Source organism: Phalacrocorax aristotelis, chromosome 5, assembly GCF_949628215.1.
Source record: "Phalacrocorax aristotelis chromosome 5, bGulAri2.1, whole genome shotgun sequence".
NCBI classification, from domain to species: Eukaryota; Metazoa; Chordata; class Aves; order Suliformes; family Phalacrocoracidae; genus Phalacrocorax; species Phalacrocorax aristotelis.
This window is the reverse complement of record NC_134280.1, coordinates 53,655,720-53,678,260: the sequence shown is the minus strand read 5'-3', so window position 1 is coordinate 53,678,260 and position 22,541 is coordinate 53,655,720. Positions and strand designations below refer to the sequence as shown.

Here is a 22,541-nt window from a genome sequence, read left to right as displayed (position 1 = left end):
GTCCAGCAAGCGCTGTACATAGGTGTCAAAATATTTCTCTGTGGTTCAGATTTAATCTTTTTTTTTCTGGATAAAGCCTTCAAGAAAGAGTCTTTGCAGGGATCCCCCTTGTAGAGTTTCCCTACAGCCATCACAACTGTCCCCCTGAAGTTATACCTGCCTGCCAATTTCCTACATCCCAGAAATCTAGAATGCCCAAATAAGAAATCAGGACCATCCAAAATGAAGGACTAAACAGCATTAGGACCTGCAAACCCCAGTGTCAGAAGCACTGGTTGAACAATGGTACAATTCTAACAGCTCCCGCTTGCAAGGTTAAAGAAATAATGATTCATGACAGTGGCTGACACCTGGAATGATTTAATCAGGCCATCCCTGATGTAAATGACATTGACTCACATTTCCAGATGTAGGTGGAACTGGCAATTGTCTTTTCCTCATAATTGTCTTAACTTGCTTTGCTAGTTAGAAATAGTTTTCTAGGTTATATTTCAAATCTGGTAATCATTAGAGGTACATTCTTTCCATAGATGTTTGTATTTATAGTTGATGGGAACATCTAGGACAGAATTTGACCTACAAACTTAGATATGTAGCAGCAGCCTAGATAGAAATATCTGTACTTAAGTCTGAACCAGAACTAAAGTAAGATTGCTCAATATATACATATGTACACAAAATTTAAAACGTGAATGCACAGATTGGGGCAGGCAAGATTCTTCCGGCTTTTTTTCCCCACCCACCCCTGAAGTATTTCTGATTGCTTGCCTTTAAGTAAGGTTTTAATCAAATTTAATACAATGACATTCTCACAGATAATGGAGGGGAAAATACTTTAAATATTAGGATAACAAAAAGTTGGAATTTTCTAGAAAGTTTAACAGCAATTAGTATATGGAAAGGGCCAAAAATTATGAAGTACTGGTCATTCCCCACTGGCTTTTCATCCAGCTGTGTTTATAGCCTTTACTTCTTCTTTGCTTTCCTTCCTAACTTTCTTCTCATCCAAAAAGCGTTTAGACCATACTCCTCTTTCTGTCTATCTGCCTATTCTTTCCTAAGGCATGGACTTATTCCAGACCCTTGCAATTAAACAATACTCTGTGATGTTATGGTGATGCAAGCTGGCCATAGTTAAGCTGACTGCAGTGGAATGTCATGACTTTGACCATAAAGATTTGACCCAATTACTGTGACCTGACACACTTGCAATCTGGCACAGCCTGAAATCTCAAAGCAATAGCCCCTGAAACCACGAGAGACTTACATGAAAGCTGGAACTAAGCAGAACGAGACTGAATTAAACCCAGGAGAAAGGCACTCCAAAAAACCTGTAATTATATTATATAGTTTGTTAATACATGCTTACTTTGCTTGTTAGGGGATATTGGGTGAGATGTCCACATGCCTTTTAAGATGAGATGTTCTTAAAAACATCATGGGCTGCATTAAAAGGAGTGTGGCCAGCAGATCGAGAGAGGTTATCCTCCCCCTCTACTCTGCCCTAGTGAGACCACATTTGAGGTACTGTGTCCAGTTCTGGGCCCCCCAGTTTAAGAAGGACAGGAACTGCTTGAGCAAATCCAGCAGAGAGCTACCAAGATGATCAGGGGGCTGGAGCATCTCCCTTATGAGGAGAGGCTGAGACACTTGGGTTTGTTTAGCCTGGACAAGAGAAGACTGAGGGGGGATTTCACAAATACCTACAAATATCTAAAGGGTGGGTGTCAGGACGATGGGACCAGGCTCTTTTCAATAGTTCCCAACGACAGGACAAGGGGCAATGGGCACAAGTTGGAACACAGGAAGTTCCGCCTCAATATGAAGAAAAACTTCTTTCCTGTGAGGGTGCCAGAGCAGTGGCACAGGCTGCCCAGGGAGGCTGTGGAGTCACCTTCCCCGGAGACATTCAAAACCCACCTGGAGGCGTTCCTGTGCCCCCTGCTCTGGGTATCCCTGCTCAAGCAGGGGGGTTGGACAAGATGATCTCCAGAGGTCCCTTCCAACCTCTACAATTCTGTGATTCTGTGAAGTCTTAACAATTCAGGAGAAAGTGACAGCTGACTATATCCTCTTCTGAATATATATTCAAATACTAGGGGCATAATGCAGCCTATGCGCTGACTGAGCAGTATGTAGTGAAGCTCCACTGCAGTGCCAAGTGGTGGTAAGGCAATGTGCAGTTCTTGAACAGACCCATGCAGTGTTCTGGGATCCTGCCCATAACAGTGAGGGGTTACACTGCAGTAGCCAAGACGGCTATAGAGGAAGATAAGGAAACATTTAATGGGGTCAGCCTTTGTGCTTAAGAACCACACCTGCAAATCTTATGCAGCAGGGTTTTTCCTGGTGATTTTGCAACATTCATAATATAAGGAAGGTTTTGTGTTGTTCCACTTGTATTGTGGAAATGCAGAGCAGCCGTTTAAATCTTCTTCCCCTCCCCTTTAAATACCAAAGCAACATTTCCTTGCTCTGTTAGCGCTGTTGGGCAGAACACTGCACTGTCAAACATTTGCACCTGTACATTACTGCAATCATACTAGAAGGCACAGTATTTATTCCTTGGAAGTTAAACAACATGTAGAAGATAAAGGAAGAAAAACTGTCCAAGTGTCAAATCTCACTAAAAACACCACCCACCCCCTACCCAAAAAATAAAAAAGGCAAGCTACTCTTGGCATTGATGATGGTCTTTGTCTGTAAAAGCTCCTGAAAGCTGCATGCAGAAACTTAGGAAATATCACTCCATAATTGTCCAGGATCTCATCCAGTGTAGATTCTTAGGTCCATATAAAGTTATACTATATTCCTGCATGGATACCATTCAGAATCCTGCATAATTTCTGGACTTGTTTTGCCATCCTGTCAGTACCACTTTTCTGCTCTTGATGCTGGAAGGCTTTCTGGCTTGGAATATCAACACAAGAACAGCTGTACCTAACAAATTCCATTTAGCTCTCTATCCCATCAAGACAGTGGCCTGCAGGGATGCTGAAGAAGTGGTATAAGAAGAGGGAAGATGAAAGTAATACTTCCCCAAAATAAGCTCTCAGTCTCTAATGTCATGGTTCAGAGACTGCCTGATTAAAAAAAAAAAAGGAAAAAAGTAGTGCCCTGTGCAGTGCCAGTTAACAGTTGCCTTTTTCACTTTTCAGTCTTAGAAAAGCTTGTGAACAAAGCTTCTATTTCTACATCTTACCTATTTTTGTCTCCTTCACTCTTGTTCACTACCATTGAAAACCAGAATTTCTAAACTGCAAATCAAATAACATGCTATTTCTGGAAGAAATTAATTATCTAACTACAAGAATATTCCTTATAAATCTCAGCAGCTCAGTGTCTTTATTCCAAAAGACAAGGCACAAGTAACCACATGATCAAATTTTGCAAGCTAGGATCTAGAACTAGACTTAAAAGTAACCACTTGGGACCTATCTATGAGGCCATATTAACCATCAGATTACTTCATAAATTGGTATCTATTCCAAGTTCATTGCTTGTGTGTAGACATAAATAAATGTGTTCTGTCTAGGACAGTGATGAATGGTGACTAAATGTACTCTGGAGATTCAATCCTGAATACTTTTCTCTAATCAAATCCTTTTTTCTGTCAGCAAGTTCCAGGAAGTGATTTCGGTACTTTATAATAGTCAAAATGGGTTATTATGACTCCATATTAACTACTTCTTTTCCCAGACTACTGTCTTCTATGCTTTTAGGAGATAGAGCTGCATCTCCAGTGGAAAAGCGGACTCAAACAAAAAAGGTGGGTTGTGCTGTGACTGCCATTATTGATAATCCAAAATAAATTCTTTTAGGTAGGACTTAGCCAGACTAGTCTGATATCCTAGTGTTCAGAATAAACATTTAATTTTCTCCAGAAGTGACTAGCATGCAGGCAGGGAGAAGAATGAGCATCTTTAAAGCAGTGATCTCCGACAGAAGTTTGGGGGGAGGATAGAGAGGTATAATAGCTGTAGGGGAAACAAATCATGAGAGGGTCTATAACCACTTTTCAGAGGCAATTCCAAACGTTTTCATAGAAAACATAAGAAGAAAATACAGAGGCAGCAGTGGTGAAGCAGCCAGGATACAGACTCCCAAGAAACTTCCCAGCCCAAGGGAACAGCTGGAGGGCTTGCTCCCTCTACTGGAGCATCCTAATAGACCCACATGACCCACTTTTAAGTCCACAGCAAATCTCTTGGACTAGGAAATAAAGATTAATGTAGGCTTAATTACTATTATGGCTTACTATCACAAGGATTTTTTAAGAGGACTGAATACATTCTTGAATATGCAGATGAAGGCAGAGGGGAGAGAGCTACTTCATTGCTTTTGTTTTGGAAAAAAAACAAAAGGCATACAAGTTGAAATCTGTTTTCTTTCAAATCATAATTATATCAGTTCAGTCAAACTGGAACATAGGAAAAGCAAGCAGACCTTTTCAGTAACTCGTGTAATGCAGAAAAACAACTCTTGTTATATGACCTTTGCTCTAGGATGGATTACTCACCATCATTCCTGTAGCCACGTATAGAGAAAAACACCTGCCTTTTTGAACTGTATGTTCTTGTCAAGTACAGCCTGGTCTTAAATACTTTGGCTTATGAATAAATTAGCCTATTCCTACAGCAAACAGAGAGTAAGCCTCTCCTAAATATATCTTCTGATTAATTCAATGTCATCAGTTAGTTATTTAGTGTTCATGTTGGTTGTTATAAGTCGTAGTAGCATGATGCATAACGACATCAAGAAACCGTGACTCACTCACTGACACAGCTCTACTCTTGCTTCCAATAGTTTGTGGCTGAGGCTTCTCTTTCTGTCTTGTAGGATTAGGGTCACCTTTGGGCTCTGAGACACACCACGTGACTTTGGACAGATTGCAGGATCTTGCACCTTGCAACTCAGCTTTCCATCTGCTGAACAGGAGTTGAGAGAGCCTTCCTCCTTTATGTCTTTTTATAAATTAAGTTACATAGCTTTGGTGTGAAATCTGCCTCCTCCTGTATATAATGTCCAACATTCGGTACAAACATCTCCAATTTACCTGAACCTTATAAGCATAATAGTAAAAGAGTAAAGTATTTGACTAAAAACTCAGCTAGATGTAAATTAATGGATTTTGTGGCCTCTCCAGTTTAAATAGCTTCTCATTTTCCAGTCTTCTGTCCACTGGCGATCACCTTGAAAATTCAATGGAGGAAATGGATACCAAGCTCTGCAGCAGCGACAGAGAAGAAGCTTTCATAAGAGAACTACCATACTGCATAGGAGAAATAGACTTCACAGCTTCTGGGAAGAAACGTGGAAAGGTACAGCACTGAGGAGTTTTAACCCTTGAACACTATTGCTGTTGTTCAGCTGTTACTTCTTAACATTAAATGTAGAGACTGTGAGAGTCAGTGTGCCACGGTGTGAGACACCACATTTTCATTAAAGTAGGGACCATACCTTCCTGAACATGAATGTGATTTAAAATAAGGCCTATTAATATACAGAAATCAATCACTTGGCTTGCACTGACAGGCTACAAGTAGTTGATCTATTTTTCCTTAAAAAAAAAAATCATGTGCCTAGCTTCCCCCATTTTGCATCATTTCCCCATTCTAACCTCTTTCTGCCAAAAAGTAATCACTATGAATGTCAACATTTTAAGCATACTTTTGAGCCGTTTCAAGACTCGCCTTGAAGTTCTCTCTCTCTGTTCTGCTAATACGCAGAGATGGATGTATATGGACAGACCCACCTCCTCATTAGTCATACATTAGTTCTAGAGGAGAAGGAATTCCTAGGATCAGAAATCATAAGATTTTGTTTCACCCTAAAGTCTTAAGCACAAAGCCAAAATATATACAGAACAGGAAGAAGGAATGGATTCATGTAACATATCCTTGAAAAACAGACCTGAAATCAGGCAAATATTTCAGCTAGTGCAGAAACAAGAAACGCCTAAGAAATTTGTTGGCTTTGCTAGACTGCCATGGAACTGATGGCAGTTCAAGAGGAATAGCAGCATTAAAGGAGAGAGCAATATGTCAGTCTACAACACAGAATTAAGCCAAGGAACTGACCCAACTAGTGAGATGGCAATTATACAGAAGTCTGGTAAATTCATCCTAGTTTTTAGTTGTGTCAGGTCTTGCTCAAATAAATTTTTCTTAAATAACCTAGTTGATGATAAATTTCCCTCTGTATTCACCATCAATAATATCTCTACTGTATCCTACCGTCCCATTGTTATTCAGTGTTTTTTTGTTGTTTGTTGAAGTTTATTAAGGTCCTGAGTACCATTCATCCTGGAACTATATTTGAAGTTATGCGCAACAAATGGAAGCTACCTGCTCCCAATTTGGTTGTCTCCTTAGAAGGGGAAGAGGAAAATTTCCAGATGAAGCCTTGGCTACGGGACACCTTAAAAAAAGGACTTATAAAGGCAGCTCAAAGCACAGGTTAGTGCTTTAGGTTTTAAAGAAGAAATTTATATTCCTACTGGATTCTGACACCTAGCATGCAGTGATCCTTTAATCTCAATGTGCCTGTTCACATGATTATTTTTGGAAGTTCAAGGCTTTGCTGAATGCAACCTACAACCTATATTTAAATAGCTTTGAAAAATCAAAGTTATATTAGAAATAGCAAAAATAAGTTTGAAGTAACCAATTTACTCTAGGCAACCAATCCTGAAGTGTAAAATTACCTGATGTTATTCCCTCAGAGATGTCACTAGAAAGATAGCATGAGATGGGACTAAACACGTTGTTCCTCTTTGGTGCCATAGCAAAATAATTCCTAAGAAAGCATAGCAATTTGACTTCAACAAGAGTGAATTTATGTCAAAAATAAGAATTCTTGTTTTCTCCATTCTCACTTTTTAGCTACCAGTCAAAATCATGTTACAATAGTTTTTATTTTTTGAAGATTGTTTTCTTCAAATCTAAGAGCTGCATAGAATTTGTTAGTAAAACAGCCTACAATTAAACTCAAGTTTAAACAAAGACCTTGGTAATGTATATCACAAAATATGTCAGCTCACTTCCTCCCTGGCTGTTCACATGAATGACAAGCATTAAAAACAAAACCAAACAAATTAATGTCTGGGAAATTGCATGGAAGTGGCTTTCATTTAAGATGATATTTTTTTCACTGTGGCTTTATGAAAATACCTGCAAAATGAAGGGAAAATATCCATAAGCATTTCACAGCAAGCTTTTGGTTAGCCTCGCTGGTTCAGACAAGATTGTAACAGTTTTGCTTTTTGTAATTGAACAGCCCAGTATCAAAGCTCTTTTTGATACTTTTGTCCCACACAGACATTCTCTACCTCCAGCTGCCTTCTATACTTAAAATTGGATGGCATCAAGATCTCCAGTTCCTTTATGTTACGTTTTTGAAAAAGGTTGGTTAGCTGTTTACCTAGGGTTCGCCAAATTCTTTGTCACCGTAACAATAGTGCTGTAAATCCTACTCTCCTAAGAATTTACTCTCCAACATACACAAGAACATGAGAAAGAACACCAGATTAGGCAGGTTATGCCCAATCTCTTCTGCTACGGGGGGATTGCATGGGACAGTTTAGTCCTCAGTTCAAGCCAACAACTTCCTCCACCCCATCCTTTTGCTCTTCCTTGTGCCACAATCAGACCTGCTTGGTTCAGTGATGTTCCTGCTCATATTTAGACAGTAAGTGACTCTAGATTGGACACAGCATTCTTGATGGGTGTGTTGACATCAGAGTAAAGATGGCAACCTTGCATCACATGATATTTGAAGCACGTTTGCTTGGGCATATAATTTATTCCTGTCTTCCTTATTGAAGTCTCACGTACTTTGTATGTATTTTAATTCTAAAATTTACAGTCCATCAAGACCTGTCTACAGTTTATCTATCTAAAAAAAAAAAGCTTAAATCTAGTACTGCAAGCAAAGTTACTTTACACAAAAACATGTTCAATTATAAAGAAATTATCTAACTATTTTTAAAAAATAATTTCAGGTGCCTGGATTCTTACCAGTGCATTACGTGTAGGAATAACAAGATACCTAGTGCAAGCAGTCCAAGATCGTGCACTGGCTAGTACTTCATCCAAAGTAAGAGTGATTGCCATAGGAATAACTTCACTCAGAAAAATTCAGCACAGAGAAATTCTGGACAACACAAAGGTATTTTTTGCTTATTCTACTCGTAAGACAGGATTGTTCAGAAGTAAGCTGCACCTTTACAAAACTGGAATTAGTAGGCAGAACAACGTTGATCTAACTTAAAAACAAAAGTGGGGTTTCAGGTGTGTTTTGGGGGTAAACCGAAATAAAGAGCAGGAAAAATTTTTAGACCCTAATGGTTCTGTGCCCTGTGCACTCAGTATACTTGGCAGCAATTCTGCAAATATCCAGCAGGTGACAGCATTAGACATTAGCTCAGCAGCCAGAGTCAGGATGAACACCAGGAAAAATCATGCATCATAAGGTACCTTTCATATTTTTTCTCTTGTCCACTTACTGCAGAAGCACTTACTCCAAGCTATTTCATAAATACTGTAAAAAGTACCTTTTCTAGTATAGAACACAAGACATAAATATTTCAAGACCAAGTTTTCGTAAGTAGCCCTTGAATTGGTGTCCAATATGCAAAAACTTGCTCAACACACCTGGCGAAAAATGCTAGCCATGCAGAATTTTGTCTAGTTATTGGGAGTTCTAGGGAATTCACAATTCAGGTCAAAGCAATCAAAGTTGGGGTGGGGGGGAACCAACCAAAAAAACCCTCACCCAACAAAACAGTTGTTGAAAATATCAAGACAAGATGATGCTGAATTGACCTGGAGGTGGAAAAAAAAGTTATGGCGTGACCTTATTGTCACTGGAGATACAGTTTGCCCTAAGTAGAATATTATATCAATACAGTAGGTGTGTAATGACAATGAATGACAGTTCCTCAGTGCTATATTACTTCCCTGCAGAATCTAAGAAACAATGACAAACACAGACCTCTGAACTTGCACCTAGTTCTTCTCTCAGATAGGCTAGCAAGTACCAGCTAGCAGCTGGGAGACTGCCAGACCATATCAGCAATGTGTTGTCATTGGGCTTCCCCTTTTTCTATCCTTTTTGCTGAGGACAGCTACCTGTGTGCTCTACTGGGTGGGATTCTTTAGCTGGAAGACTTCAGCCTATTTGTGTGGCTTAACTGGTCCAAAAGGACCTCAGAGGAAAGAATTCGGTTAATTGCGTTTGTGAATTTTGCTCAGGAGGGTTGCTTTGGCAAATGCAGACTAACTAGATCACCTCCTTCCCAGGCTAAGTGATCAAAATGCATCTGGATCTTTCCCAACCAGCGGCTAGAAAACAAGTGCACTGGTCTTTTTATTGCATTAGATTTTCCCCTGTTAACTAAAGCCTGAATTCCTTCTCAAGGAATATTTCAAGTGTATAGTGTTCCTGACCTTATGACTTCTGGCACTCCTTCCACCCAAAGACATTCTGGATTTTAGTCAGTAACTTTAAGACAAAGGAACTACAGACAGGGATGTTGATCTAAACCTAGTTCTCTTTATACTTGGCACTAACACAAGCAGCTTGTTGTATAAAATAGAACTAACAATCCACACTAGCAAGGAGAAAAACAAGCCCTGAAATCAGCAGATCCCTCCCCTTTCTTCTGCGTTAATGGTATGCTTTAAACATCATTGAAAGATCACTTCCACATTTTCAGAGAATAAATAGGAAAATCCCCAAGGGCCTTTTTCAATTGATTGTCATGCCTCCAGCTCCTAATCAAAGGCCAGATCTTTGGCAAGTAGGCTTGATGTTGCATGGCAGCAGAATATAGGCACGCCCTCTGTCAAAACAAAATCTGAAGGTAAATTAATTGTCAGGAAGTTTTCCCCAACAAATGAGAGACACAGAGAAAGAGGGAAAATAAATCTGTGGCACTTGCACTTGCTGTTTGTAGAGGACATGCACATTTACCACTTTTTTTTTCCTGGAACAGCCTCTGATGTTCCTACTCTTCGCAGAGCTGCTGACAGGGAAAGAAGCCATTGGAACACACCTGATGATAGCCTTCTTCACCTTGCTTTGAAGGAGATTTCTCTTCTCTAGTTTGGCTGTATGCAGCTTCATTTCAGAAAGCCACTTAGAGGCATGCTATGCAGCGTGTTCAACTCTTCTACCTGCAGTGTGAAGGAGCTTGTCCTCTGGGTTACTTAATGTTTCTATGCATTAGTAGTGCTGCTATGAGCTCCTGGTGATATGTTCACTGCCTCTCCAACATCACCCTTGGCCTTGGCTGAGGAGAAGAACCCAGATAACTCCTGGGTTGGACTTCCCCCAGGATTCAACGGGGCACCTGTTGTTCTAGCACTGCCAAAAAATGAGATGAAGAAAGGCTCTAAATAAGATCTGGCTCTTAAAAACCAGAACATAAACCTCTCTGCTATACCTTAATGACAACTAGTTTACTTGCATAGTTACACTGCTATGTCTAGACAGGCTTTAACACTTGTCTGTGTCAACAAATTAGTGGGAGAAAGATGCAATACACAGACACAATAGCCAAGGTGACAGTCTGAGTTTTGTTCATCAATTCAAAGATTGCAGGAGTTGGAAAAGAGGCATGATAGAAGGAAATGCAGATTTTAAACAATTGCTTTAATCTGGCTTACTTGCAACAGGACAGCGATTATGAAGATGAAAAAGAAGAATAAACAGGCATTTATAGCCTGGCTTGCAGCTAGGAATGATATGTCAAAGTGGATGGGCAACAGTGGGAAGGAAAGATTTATTAAGGAAGTAAGGGGAACTTGAAAAAGTGTGTGTATGGAAGACCATATGTAGGACAATCCTTAGAACAAAAGACTAAAACGGGTTCTATTTTACCCAGAGAGTGATTTTATGCAAAAAAAAAATCATTGATAAATAATTTCAAGATATAACAGCCCTCACCCAAAATAAAAGATAATAAGATTGCACTTTCTAAAGTCTGCCTGTCACTCACTCTTTTAGAATGTAATTTCCAAACTAAGAATAACCATTAGACCTCATATAACGCTGTCAATTAAATAAAGCTGCATTTAAATTGATATGGACATATAGCAGGCTAACTTATCTACTAGGCTAAACATGGACAAAACGCTACTGAAATGAATAGGTTTGCCCAGCTGAGACATCAGCCCTCTGAGACATGACAGCTCCGACTGCAATTATTGGGTCTCGGCCCCTTTTCATTTGTCCAACAAACATTTCCAAAACCTCTGAATGCCTACGTTCCAGAGATGATGACTAATGTCACTATTTTGCAGAGCCCAAGAGAGAAACTTCAGGGACTTCAGCTTTCAGTCCTGTCAAATCTGCCACCTTCAGAAGGAGCACATTCTCCTTCTCTACCCTTTTCAAAGAGTCTATTCAAGTGTCTCAAAGGTGGTGTGCTACGTCATGGCGCAGACAACACAAAAATGGAGATGAAGCACATAAAAACATGGACTGTGTTTTGTAGAGAACACTAACATCTCTCCTCCTCTTTCTAGAATGAGAGTCTTGTACACTACCAATCAGATGATAATATCCAAGGCCCACTGTATTCCCTGGACCCCAACCATTCCCATTTTATTTTGGTGGATCACATAACACCAGATGAGCCAGATGGAACCACTAAGCTACGCCTCACCTTAGAAAAGCATATTTCAGAACAGCGTACTGGATATGGTGGTAAGTAGACTATATAAGCATGCGAGCTTGAATGATACTAATATTACAGTGATAACTGTGGGCCCCATGCCTCATCAAAGGCAGGTCCAGTTCTCAAATTGGACAATCATCTCCATAGGCAAGATCAAGTAAACACATTTGTCATTATGTAAGAGACAGGACTAAGGTAACTTCTGAAGTTGAGAAAGCTACTCTTTGAACCAAAATTCCTGACTTTTATTGCATCTCCTTAAACATAGCTCAAAGCTGATCTTCAAAGCATAGCTCAATTTGCCTTAAAACACAGCAAATGGAAAATAAATCCAGCTTTAAGTGCCTTAATCAGTGGCTCTAAGAGATGGATGTTCATTGTTGTATACTTTTATCCCCACTCACACACAGGGTCTTGAATTTTTCCCACACTGGAAGAAAAGACTTGCTCCAAAGCCCTCTGAAATATTTTAAGCCATATTTATTTCAGGATAAAATCTTATCCTGGGTTAACAACGTAGCGTCTAATGGCCATCTAAATCTATGTGACCTTTGTTTATAATGAGAACTGAGTATTGGGCAGGCCTTCTACTACTATTTGTGGAAACAGTTCAGTTGTAGTGCTAATACAATTACTTTTACCTTTCCTTTGTTTCTGTAATACCTGCAGCACTAGCACAGCTGAAACAGAAGGGACAGCTCACTAATTTGCACTTGTATGCATCAATAGAATATTCAATTACATAGCCCATAGTATGGTTGCAGAGATGTACCTGAGAGCATGAACGCACCTGAAGAATGTTTATTTGGTGACTCAGATAGGAAAAACCACAGGTGGACTGTAATGGTAGGCTGAGGTTGCAGTGCTGAGAATTAGAAAGCAGCCTCTTTCTGCTTGCAAACCAAATCTGATTGAAAAATGTCAGTGGAACAATTTTCTGTCAAAAAATGTTGACTCATTTGACAAATATTTCACTGGAACATACTGAATTCAGTGATATCTTCTATAAACAAAACCAATGTTGTTCATTTAAGCTCATTTATATTCAAGCTGAGCAAAGCTATGTGACTTTATTAAAGTGAAAAACACTTTAATAAGGTCATGCAGAACTTCCCTATTTTAAAAAGTGCCTAGAAGTCACTCGCAGGATATTTTCTATATGCTGAATATTCTTTGCAACTAAGGACACACCACCTCCCCAGCATAAAGTCAGAATCTCCCCGCCTCTCCTTCAACTAAGTTTTATCTAAATCTATTGTAAATAAAGGATATCTGAAGCCACAAACATATCTTGAGTCACCTGTAGTCACAGAGGTCACTCTTCAAACTAGAGCATCACCTTATGGAGGTACAGCCATTGCTATACCATTATGGCAATGCCATTAGTTATGCCATTCACTAAACCAATGAAGTTACTTCCCAGTCATGTCCTGGCTAGAGCTCAGTTCTACCTTATCTCTGTAGTCATCCCACAACAGATCCAATCCGTACTAAGTAGCGATCTGTACGACGCTCTGGGAGACCTACAAAGGGAAACATCAAAAAATTGTTTCAACCAAATGCCTTTTATCTTCCAGCTGAAAGAGGGATTTATCTCATGATGCTACTGTTTTGACTGAGCTCTTTTAGGCCAATCTATAGTCACCTTTGGATTACAGAGTTCAGCATTTGCAGTATAAACCGTCTAGAAATAAGTGGGCCCTGTGGGAGGATGGCTAGGGACAAGGGACAGGGATGCCTACAGCATTTCTTTGCCTGCTGCCATGACGTGTTAAATATTTCATGAGCATTTCTTTTGAATGTATATGATTGTTATTAATAATCACCACATTAGACTGTGCTGAATGACATTTTAAGCTTATTTATGCAGAGTAATAAAGAGTAGATGGTTCTTATCAACTCATATCTGACTCATCTTACCCTAGCTGGTCTACAAAGTCAGCCTCTTCATATTCTTAAATCCTCCTTTTATCAGGCTTTTCTTCTGAATTCCACTACACCTTCCTGCACATGTTAGGCACAGGTGTAACACTTGGGACAAACTGACAGCTTTTCACTTCTAACTCTATCTTAATATAAACAATGGCAGCTGCCTCTCTGAAAACCTGACAATCTTGTCTTGCACTCTAATGCAGCTCCATTACTCCACTATCTGATCACCCTGCAGTAAATAAATAACTTAAAAAGTCAACAGTGCTATGACATACAAAAGTGCCAATATCCATATTTTGCAGCCGAGGTGTATTGAGGTGAGAACAGACTGGGCTGCTTGCCAGGCATCATGCAGGACATATGAGGCAAAGGTGCCTTCATCCTGAATCTTAGACTAGGACCCTATCTGTTAGGTCACAATGTTATTCTCTTCCTCTGCCACTTGCTTCTGCAATTGCCTGCCTTCTGCAGGCTCATGTTCTGGTAGGTGCTAAAACAGCACATAACAGAAGTGTTCTCAAGGGGTCAGTAAAAACACAGTGGTTTTGTGAAAGCTGTTAAGTTTTTTAAAATTAAACCATTTATTTCACAGGAACGGGTAGCATTGAGATCCCTGTGCTTTGCTTACTGGTAAATGGAGGACCAGGCACACTTGAGGTAAGAAACTGTTTGCAACTTCAGAAAAATTAATTAACTGATGCTAAGTAATTAATGGAAAATTTGGCTGGATGACACACACTTGCACTGGCACTTTACATAAAGTCAAAATTAATATCTATACACCATTTAGAACTGAATTCTGTTAATACTAAATTTGCCAATATTTGTTTGGGAGAATTATTTCCTTTTGAATAGGCAGCAGCTGATCATTAAAGTTTCCATTGCCAGCTCGTACGTGGGAAGGAGGAATCCAAAACCAAAACAAACCCACAGAAGCCAGCTCCAAATCCAGTGAAACAGAAATACTATGCTCAAGATCACATACCAAAAAAGATTAATCATTCAGTGCTGTCCAGCAACCATGAGACAACTGCCTCTGTCACAGAGCTCAGAGGCAGTACAAGACCAGATTTGCTAGATATGCCATTTAAAACTATAGTGTCCAAGTTTCACTGAGCAAAAATACATTGTAGGATAGAAGACTGGAGAGCTGTCTGCTAACAGTCACATATCTTCTTCAGCAAAGGCTCGGTTTTGATTTTTTCCTGAATAGTTCTACTACTTAAAGAACCTGTTAATTAGGAGATACTCTTTGATTTCTATTTTACTTCTACTGGTATTTTATTTTGCTACTTTGTAGCAGCCTGTATGTGCACGTGGCATTTTTTATAACACTCTCAGATGAAAAGGAATACTCCACAGTACCTTTAGAGAGACATTTAACCATAATTTAAAGTTTCCAAGTTATGAGACTCTGCCACACCTGGCAACCTCTTCCAGAATAATGACTCATTTCTGGTGACGTTTTCTAGTTTCAATCTCCAGTCCCTGTATTTTGTCATATTTTTGTCAGCTGGACTAAGGCACACACTGGTATTAGAAATCTCGCTGTTTAAACTAAGATTATGTCACCTCTTAAGTTTTTCTTCTAGAAGCTAAATATAGCATTTTCTATATCTTGGGTGTTGAAAAATCACATATCACAGCCTATCAACCCTCTTTTCAAAGTTTTAGAGAACAAAGTGACTTGGAAATCAAAGGTGACTGGCTGGATCTGCCCTAAATTTACATGTGCTGGGAATGGACTTTTTTAGAATATCAATTTCTTAAGTACAAACTGGATAACACAAACCAAGGACTACAACAGTTGTTAAAAAAAACCCAACCCTTAATTAAAAAAAAAAACCCTACACAACAAGCAAATGGTTAGATTTTTAGAATCTTGTTAGCTTCTTGCATAACTCCAGAGTACAAAATAGAGAGGCAGCAAATAGTAATTGTTGCAGTTATGATGCCATAGCCTCTGCTTTCCTCTCTCAACCACCTGCCTGACTCATTCTAATTGCACAACTAGTAGAATTATCAGCATTTAACTCTTGTAGTTGCTATGCTTCAGTGGTTTTTTTTTCCTTTGGCCCAACGTTGTACTCCCACAGGCAAACTCCTGATTTTCAGAACATATCGCCAGGTTTAGCAGCCAGAAAAGCCTGCTGAGAACTTCTGTATAGTGCCCCTCTTGCACTTGACTATGCTGAAACACAAACCGTAGGGTTGAGAGGGGAAGTCAGGGACAAAGAAGTTTTGTGCATTTTTTGTCCAAATCAGGTTGCTTAGTTACTGAGCAGACGTGTCGTGAAAAAAACTATAGTCAGGGGCCTACACATGGACAACCTGCTACAGAATCAGAAAAATCCTAATAGTTGAGAGGAGTCCAGACTTACTCCATAGTGAATCTGGTTTAGGTACACATTTATTCTTAGCCTGCAAGAAATCCTTCTTTTGAATAACACTTTCGTCCAATAAGTGAATTCTAAAAATGTACTTTTTAAACTACAGAGAATTTGCAGCAGTTTGGAAAATTCTGCTCCATGGCTTATCTTACCAGGGTCTGGAGGTACAGCTGACATCTTAGCTACATTCATGAATGACCCACAGCTCATCACACCAGAGGCTGTTGAAAGGCAATTTAAGGAGAAATTCCCTGCAGAAAGCTTCTTGTGGAAGGACATTCTCCAATGGACAGCAACAGTGAGCTCACGTTTGATAATTACATGCATCACATTCACAAGTTCTCTCCTGCCATTTCTAGCTTTGATAGTCCATTCAGTACAGGTTTGACAAGAAGCTGCCCAGAAGTTTTGGGTACCCCAGTGCTCTGGCACTGGTGTCACAGAATAGCTCTCTAACATGAAAACCAATGTCGGTTGATCACACAACCTACTTTGTCCTAGCAATTAAGCTGAACACTTAGGGCTTTGTACTTCCTCAAGTAACAACCAGCACCCAGGAACCCCACAGTCCTTCTAGAGTACATGAAGCATTATTTATATTCCACAGCTGTGGAGCTTGTGCAGCTGTAACAGAAGAGACCTAATTCATGATCTACAGCTGTTAAATTGCAACCTAATTGTGGATAAGCATGAATAAATTAAAAAGAATGAAGGGTGTTTAGAAATGATCCTATCTATTGTCATTTATGTGTGTTCTTAAAAAAAAAAGAAAGACAAAACAGATTCACAGATTTTCCTTACTCTCTGTCTTGAGGCACACTTGCTGGACTTAATCCACTATGCGTAAGTATTTAAGAAACAAAAAAAACACTTTGAGGTTGTCTTTATGTGAAGATTGAAAAGCACTGCGTGCCTCTGAGATAAATCAAGTCCACTCGACCTGACCCGCTACTTATTCTTCGCAGTCCCTGCTGTAATCCTTAGCTTTAAAAGTTCCACACATTAATTCCATTAGGGAGAACTTTGTGAGGTCACTAACACAAGGGGATGGAAGGGCATCTAGAAGCAATATTGCCAGATGCTCAGTCTTGGTGCAGCTGCACTGTGAGAAAGAAAACTCAATAAACAGAAAAGCAGAAGGAAAGAGAAGAGTACTGTATATATCAATATTTGATTACTTTTACTCAAAGAAGATTTAGAGACTATGCTTTTAAATGAACAACGCTGAGAGCAAAGCTTAAATGTCAAAGCATGAAAAGGTAAAACTAGTGGTACACTGGCCGCAGCATGACTATGAGTCAGATAAGAATGTGAGTTAAGGAGGGATCTTTTAATTAAAGTACTACCCTGGTTCTCAGGATATCCAAGTTCTGTTCCTGCTATCCTGCTAGGTGATTTTAGAAAAGTCAGTAGCTCCCTCCTTGCCTTAGGACTTATTTATTTATGGGAAACTAATAATGTTTGTCTTCTTGCCAAACCTCAGCTTTACGATTTGAATGTAAGTTTTTGGGAAATACTGTATGGGTGATCTCCACTGGGCTCTTAGGCATTAATACACAGCAGTTGGACAATGCATAACATTATTTTTATTTCAACTACCAATAGATTCAGAACATTATTTCACACCAACATCTTCTAACTCTGCACAACTTTGAGCAAGATGGTTCGGAAGAACTAGACACAGTCATTTTAAAAGCCTTAGTAAAAGGTAAGAACAATAAACATAGCCCAGTGTAATACTTGTCTTATTTGACTTCTTCTGTGCCATAAATGTATTTCATTCTATTCCAGAGCAAGTTCAGTTGGCTGTTGGATCAGATTTCGTTTCTGATGCAGAGTTCTCTTTGCTTATTGACAAATTAACCGTGACAGTTACCGTAGCTCTTCTAACTTTGCTTTAAACTAGTGTTTGCTTTTTAATCTCATGCTATGGTGTAGTACTATTTTAATCCCTCTTTTATTTTACTACTTGCTTCTTTTAGTAGTAGAGGTTATAGAAGAACTGAAATATACTGGAGCAATTATTCCAATTACAAGCCATTAAAAAAAACAAAACAAAACAAAAAACCACAAGTAGACCTGAACTGCCTTAGTTCCAGAAAGAATCCCTTTGTCCTATAAGAAATCTTCACTGCATCTTTGAAAGAAGACATCAGTTGCTCTGACAACCATTTTAGTTTGTGTTAATTGCTTGTGTTAGCCTAAATTTAGCAGGGGGCGGGGGAGGGGAAGATATTGGATTCCTAATGTGCTAGTTGAAACAAGGCAAAAACAATAGCCCACTTTCTGCAGGCCAGGGTCCCTCTTAAAATCCTACAGACATTTAAACTTAATGTTTTAATAGAGAATTCAGCTAGCAAAAGTCAATATTTTTTAATATTAGTATTTCTTAAGTTAGGAAAAAAAATGCTGCGAGGGGTTCCTGGTTAAGCAACCCACAGATCTGTGATAGCTGAAGGAAAGCTTGTATTGCTAATTGCATTACCAATACTATATTAAATTAAACATTAAAAGTGTAAAGTACTGAGTTTATTTGCATTTCCTATTTTTGCCAGCCTGTAAAAGCCACAGTCAGGAGGCTCAGGAATATCTGGATGAACTGAAGCTAGCAGTGGCCTGGAATAGAGTGGACATAGCTAAAAGTGAAATATTCAATGGTGACGTGGAGTGGAAGGTACCAGGTTTTATTGCCTTAGAGGACAATTGGTGTATAATCCAATGTGTACTTCAGTTTTTAACACTACCTGCATTCTCTACTAAGAGACTGGGCAGTGGTAGTATGCATCCTTAGGCTGTTCCTCTTTCTGGTGCCCTATATGATAGTGGCTAAAGATAGAGGAATGATTCAGTGGTCACGGTCTCTTTCTTGAGCTCTTTGGGGCAAGAATCTTCCCCCGCTTCTGTACAGACCTTTAAAGCAAACAAACCTGAGCTTACAAAGTAAAGAAAGCATGCAGATATTACTGTTAGAAGATGGTAGGAAGTATGTCACTGTTTCCAACTCCTGTATACGTACCCAGTGCAGTGGGTACCTAACATCACCACAACTCCTAGAGCATGCTATTTGTGTTGATGTTTTAAGATTAATACTTATATAGACATTTTGTCACAGAGAAATGAAGAGAGTTCTACCTCTCTCTCTCATTGTATCCACTGTTGACCTGGTAGAAGACAAAATGTGCATGTCATCATGTTAAATCTTACCTCCCTCCTCATTCATCCATGATTACCCCCAAAAACTTCTTTCTTTTTTCCCTTCAATCAATCTAGTCCTGTGACCTGGAGGAAGTGATGATGGATGCTCTGGTCAACGACAAACCAGAATTCGTAAAATTATTTATTGACAATGGGGCTAACATATCTGAATTCCTGACATATAGTCGTCTGCAGAGACTCTACTGTTCCATTTCTCAGAAATGTCTCCTCTATGAACTTCTTCTGAGGAAACATGAAGAAAGCAAGCTGACCTTGGCAGGGCTCACTGGTCAACAGCATAATGAGCAGAAGGAGATCTGCCCACTCTTCACTCTCAATGAGGTCTCTAGAGTTCTCAAGGATTTTCTCCATGACGCATGCAAAGGTTTCTATCAAGAACTTAGTCATGGAGGCAAGAAGAAATCTGTGAGTTTCAACTTTCCATCACAGTACTGCTCCCCTCCAATTTAGAAGTTGAAAAATTTTAACTAGGTCTAGTCTTCGGGGGTGGGGCAGGAAAGGGAAGATGAGAGAAACAGTTACTTCAGTTTCTCATTCCTTTTTTCAGCTCATTATTACACCTAAGATGGTTTGATCTTTTTAATTTCAAAATTAAGAAGAAAAAGAAAGGAATTTCTAAGATAGACAGGTTATGATTCCTTTTTCTCCCCCTCTGCGTGTGGGGTTTTATGCAAGGTTTTAATGTACCTTTAACTAATGGGCAAGGACAAGGGGGAATGGACACAAGTTGCTCTTGGGGAGATTCCCATCGGACAGGAGAGGGAAATTTTTCACGGTGAGGACAGTCAACCATTGGAATAATCTCCCCAGGGAAGTGGTTGACTCGGCCACATTGGACACTTCGAAGATTCGGCTGGACAGGGTGCTGGGCCATCTTGTCTAGACGGTGCTTTTCCTAGAAAGGTTGGACTAGATGATCCCTGAGGTCCCTTCCAACCTGTGATTCTGTGTGATAATGCTAAGTTACGGCCTCTGTTTCAGGATCTGCAGACGCCCCTGTATCTCACACTCTTCTAGCACAACTTCCACAGACCATTCCTCATTCTAGAACCTTGCACATGGACAACAGTTTGTTGATCTTATTAGCCTCACATGCGTAAGAACAGATTCAATTAAATATATATGGGGAATATGAAGAGACAGATTTACGTTTACTAAGGAGTAATTAGACATAAAAATAGCAGTCTGCATTTCTCATACAGAACTTCAAGCAGAAATACTTGAAAGACAATATTTTCTAGGAGAAAGACAAGCAAGCAACAGCCATTTTCAATCCCAGGTCTGAAAATGGTAATCTTTGTATGTAAAACTATTCCTAGATTTATACTGTGCAGGAGGAGACTGGATATTCAATAATGCCTAGTACATGATATTTGCCTTTAGATCATTGTAGTCTTGTTATTGAGTGACATAACACACCGCAAGAAATAAGAACGATTGTGTGAAGTGGCCCTGGCAAGAGCCCTGGCCAAAACATGACAAGGATAAATTGTGACGGGTACCACTGTGGAATGTCTACAGTGCACTGTCCACAATTGTGCAATAGATACATCATCACTTTTGCATTTTGACAGTGTATTTAACATTGAAACTCGTAAGTACCAAAGTTCTTGCAAAAGCATTGGAAATAAGTTTGCACTCATTATTTCAAAGCAGAGAGGTATAGAGAAATTTCATTAAGACCAGAGTTTTAGGTATACTAAACAATTAAACCTTTTGATATTTGCCAAGTTCTTAAAACTGTTTAAACTAAAGTTAAACTAAAAAAATTTCTCACTCAAGAGCTTCAATCACTTTTGCTTTGATAAAGCCTACCTAAACTAATTAGTAGTGTGAAAAGCTAAGTTTTAATCTAGTCAGGACTTCTTTGTTCAGAGAACATACAATTTGGGGTAATACCTCTGAAGTCATTAAGCAGACTCCAGACATAAAAATTTTACAGAAATAAAAAACTGCCCCCTTTGTGGGATTTGCAGTAAGTGAGCTAAAGTCAAGGTCTGCAAATAAGGCCCAATTCATATACCAGATCACAGTGCCTACTAAGCTTTTTTCCTTTAGTAGCTTCTTCCCACAGCTGCCACCAGTGGCTCAATCCCATTATCACTGGCAACAGAAAGAGCATCACTGTACTGGGATACCAGTGTCACTGCTGCTAAATTGTGCATCTAATTTCAGGTTAGGAACTAGTGGTTACAAAGACTGATGAGACTTTTGGGATATCATTGTCTCCTGCAAGGTTTTCAATGTAATTAATTTGATTAAATAGCTCACTACAAACTGAAGAAAAAAACAATACCCCAACACCCCTGAAAATAGCCATTATAATAAATTTGAACAGAATCCCATAGTTTAAGTGATTTTAAAAAGATATCATCACAAAAACTTGTTTTACTGAAAAAAAAGCCACTCTGGCTGCTTCTAATTAACACGATAGATACAAAGACAGTTTTAAAATGTACTTAAAACTCAGAGCTTGACCTACGTTGCCATACTTCCTCTGGAGAGTTTTTTTTTATCAAATGCTAAAGGAATAAGCAGTGTTCTACTTAAAATACTCCCTGCATGAGGGAGAGGTATATCAAAGGAAAGACTAAAAAGAGGGTAGTGACGTACTCTATTCTTGTCCTGTACAGGGCCTTGGCGAGATTTATTTCTGTTGAAATAAAATGCCTTTTGTTCCCTTTTTCTGAAACCACGTCCTCTGTGGCAGTTGAGCGGAATCCAGTATAACTGAGGGCAAGCTCAGATTAGTTAATCACAAGTTTGTCTTGTATGATATTACACACCAGCGGTGAAACCCTGGCCTGAATAAAGTCAATGGGAGCTTTACCATTGATTTCAATGGAGTCACGGTTTCATCCAGAAGGTTCTCACACATATTGAGTTATACTGGGGACACAAGGGTCCTTTGATTCAGTACAGAATGAACTAATTACCTCTCAGTCCTACCAAGAAGAAAAAGAAAAATCAAAAGAATATGAAGTATCTGGCAAGGCCAAGAGCAGCCTAGATCATGTCATTTGCATGGAATGAGATTGCAAAGCAAGTTTTAATTTCTACAAACCATATTTCAGGATAAAATGAATACAAAGCAACTACCTGGGCCCTTGGATATGAACCAGAAAAGCGAAAATCCTTGGAGGGATTTGTTTGTATGGGCAGTACTTCAAAACCGGCACAAGATGGCAAACTATTTCTGGGCTATGGTAAGCTTTGAGCTGTAGCTGCTTCGGGTGACACACTGGTGTATTTCAAGTATATGAGATGTTTTTTGCTCAACCTCGCAGCTCAGATGACAGATAGGTTTGTTTCTAAAATGC

The 22,541-nt window shown here is 39.3% G+C and overlaps 1 protein-coding gene across 1 annotated transcript in view; it reads left to right on the top strand.

The window, feature by feature from the left end:
- The first annotated feature begins 5,174 nt into the window (after positions 1–5,174).
- The window catches only part of TRPM5 (transient receptor potential cation channel subfamily M member 5), a 41,268-nt gene continuing 23,901 nt past the window's right edge, over positions 5,175–22,541 (top strand). The window contains exons 1-10 of the mRNA XM_075094592.1: positions 5,175–5,321; positions 6,278–6,458; positions 8,003–8,169; positions 11,532–11,712; positions 14,208–14,272; positions 16,112–16,303; positions 17,611–17,713; positions 18,561–18,679; positions 19,276–19,626; positions 22,296–22,427. Of these exons, the coding sequence (XP_074950693.1) occupies positions 5,205–5,321; positions 6,278–6,458; positions 8,003–8,169; positions 11,532–11,712; positions 14,208–14,272; positions 16,112–16,303; positions 17,611–17,713; positions 18,561–18,679; positions 19,276–19,626; positions 22,296–22,427 (1,608 nt within the window). The 5' untranslated portion in view covers positions 5,175–5,204. The remainder of the gene's footprint in view (positions 5,322–6,277; positions 6,459–8,002; positions 8,170–11,531; positions 11,713–14,207; positions 14,273–16,111; positions 16,304–17,610; positions 17,714–18,560; positions 18,680–19,275; positions 19,627–22,295; positions 22,428–22,541) is intronic.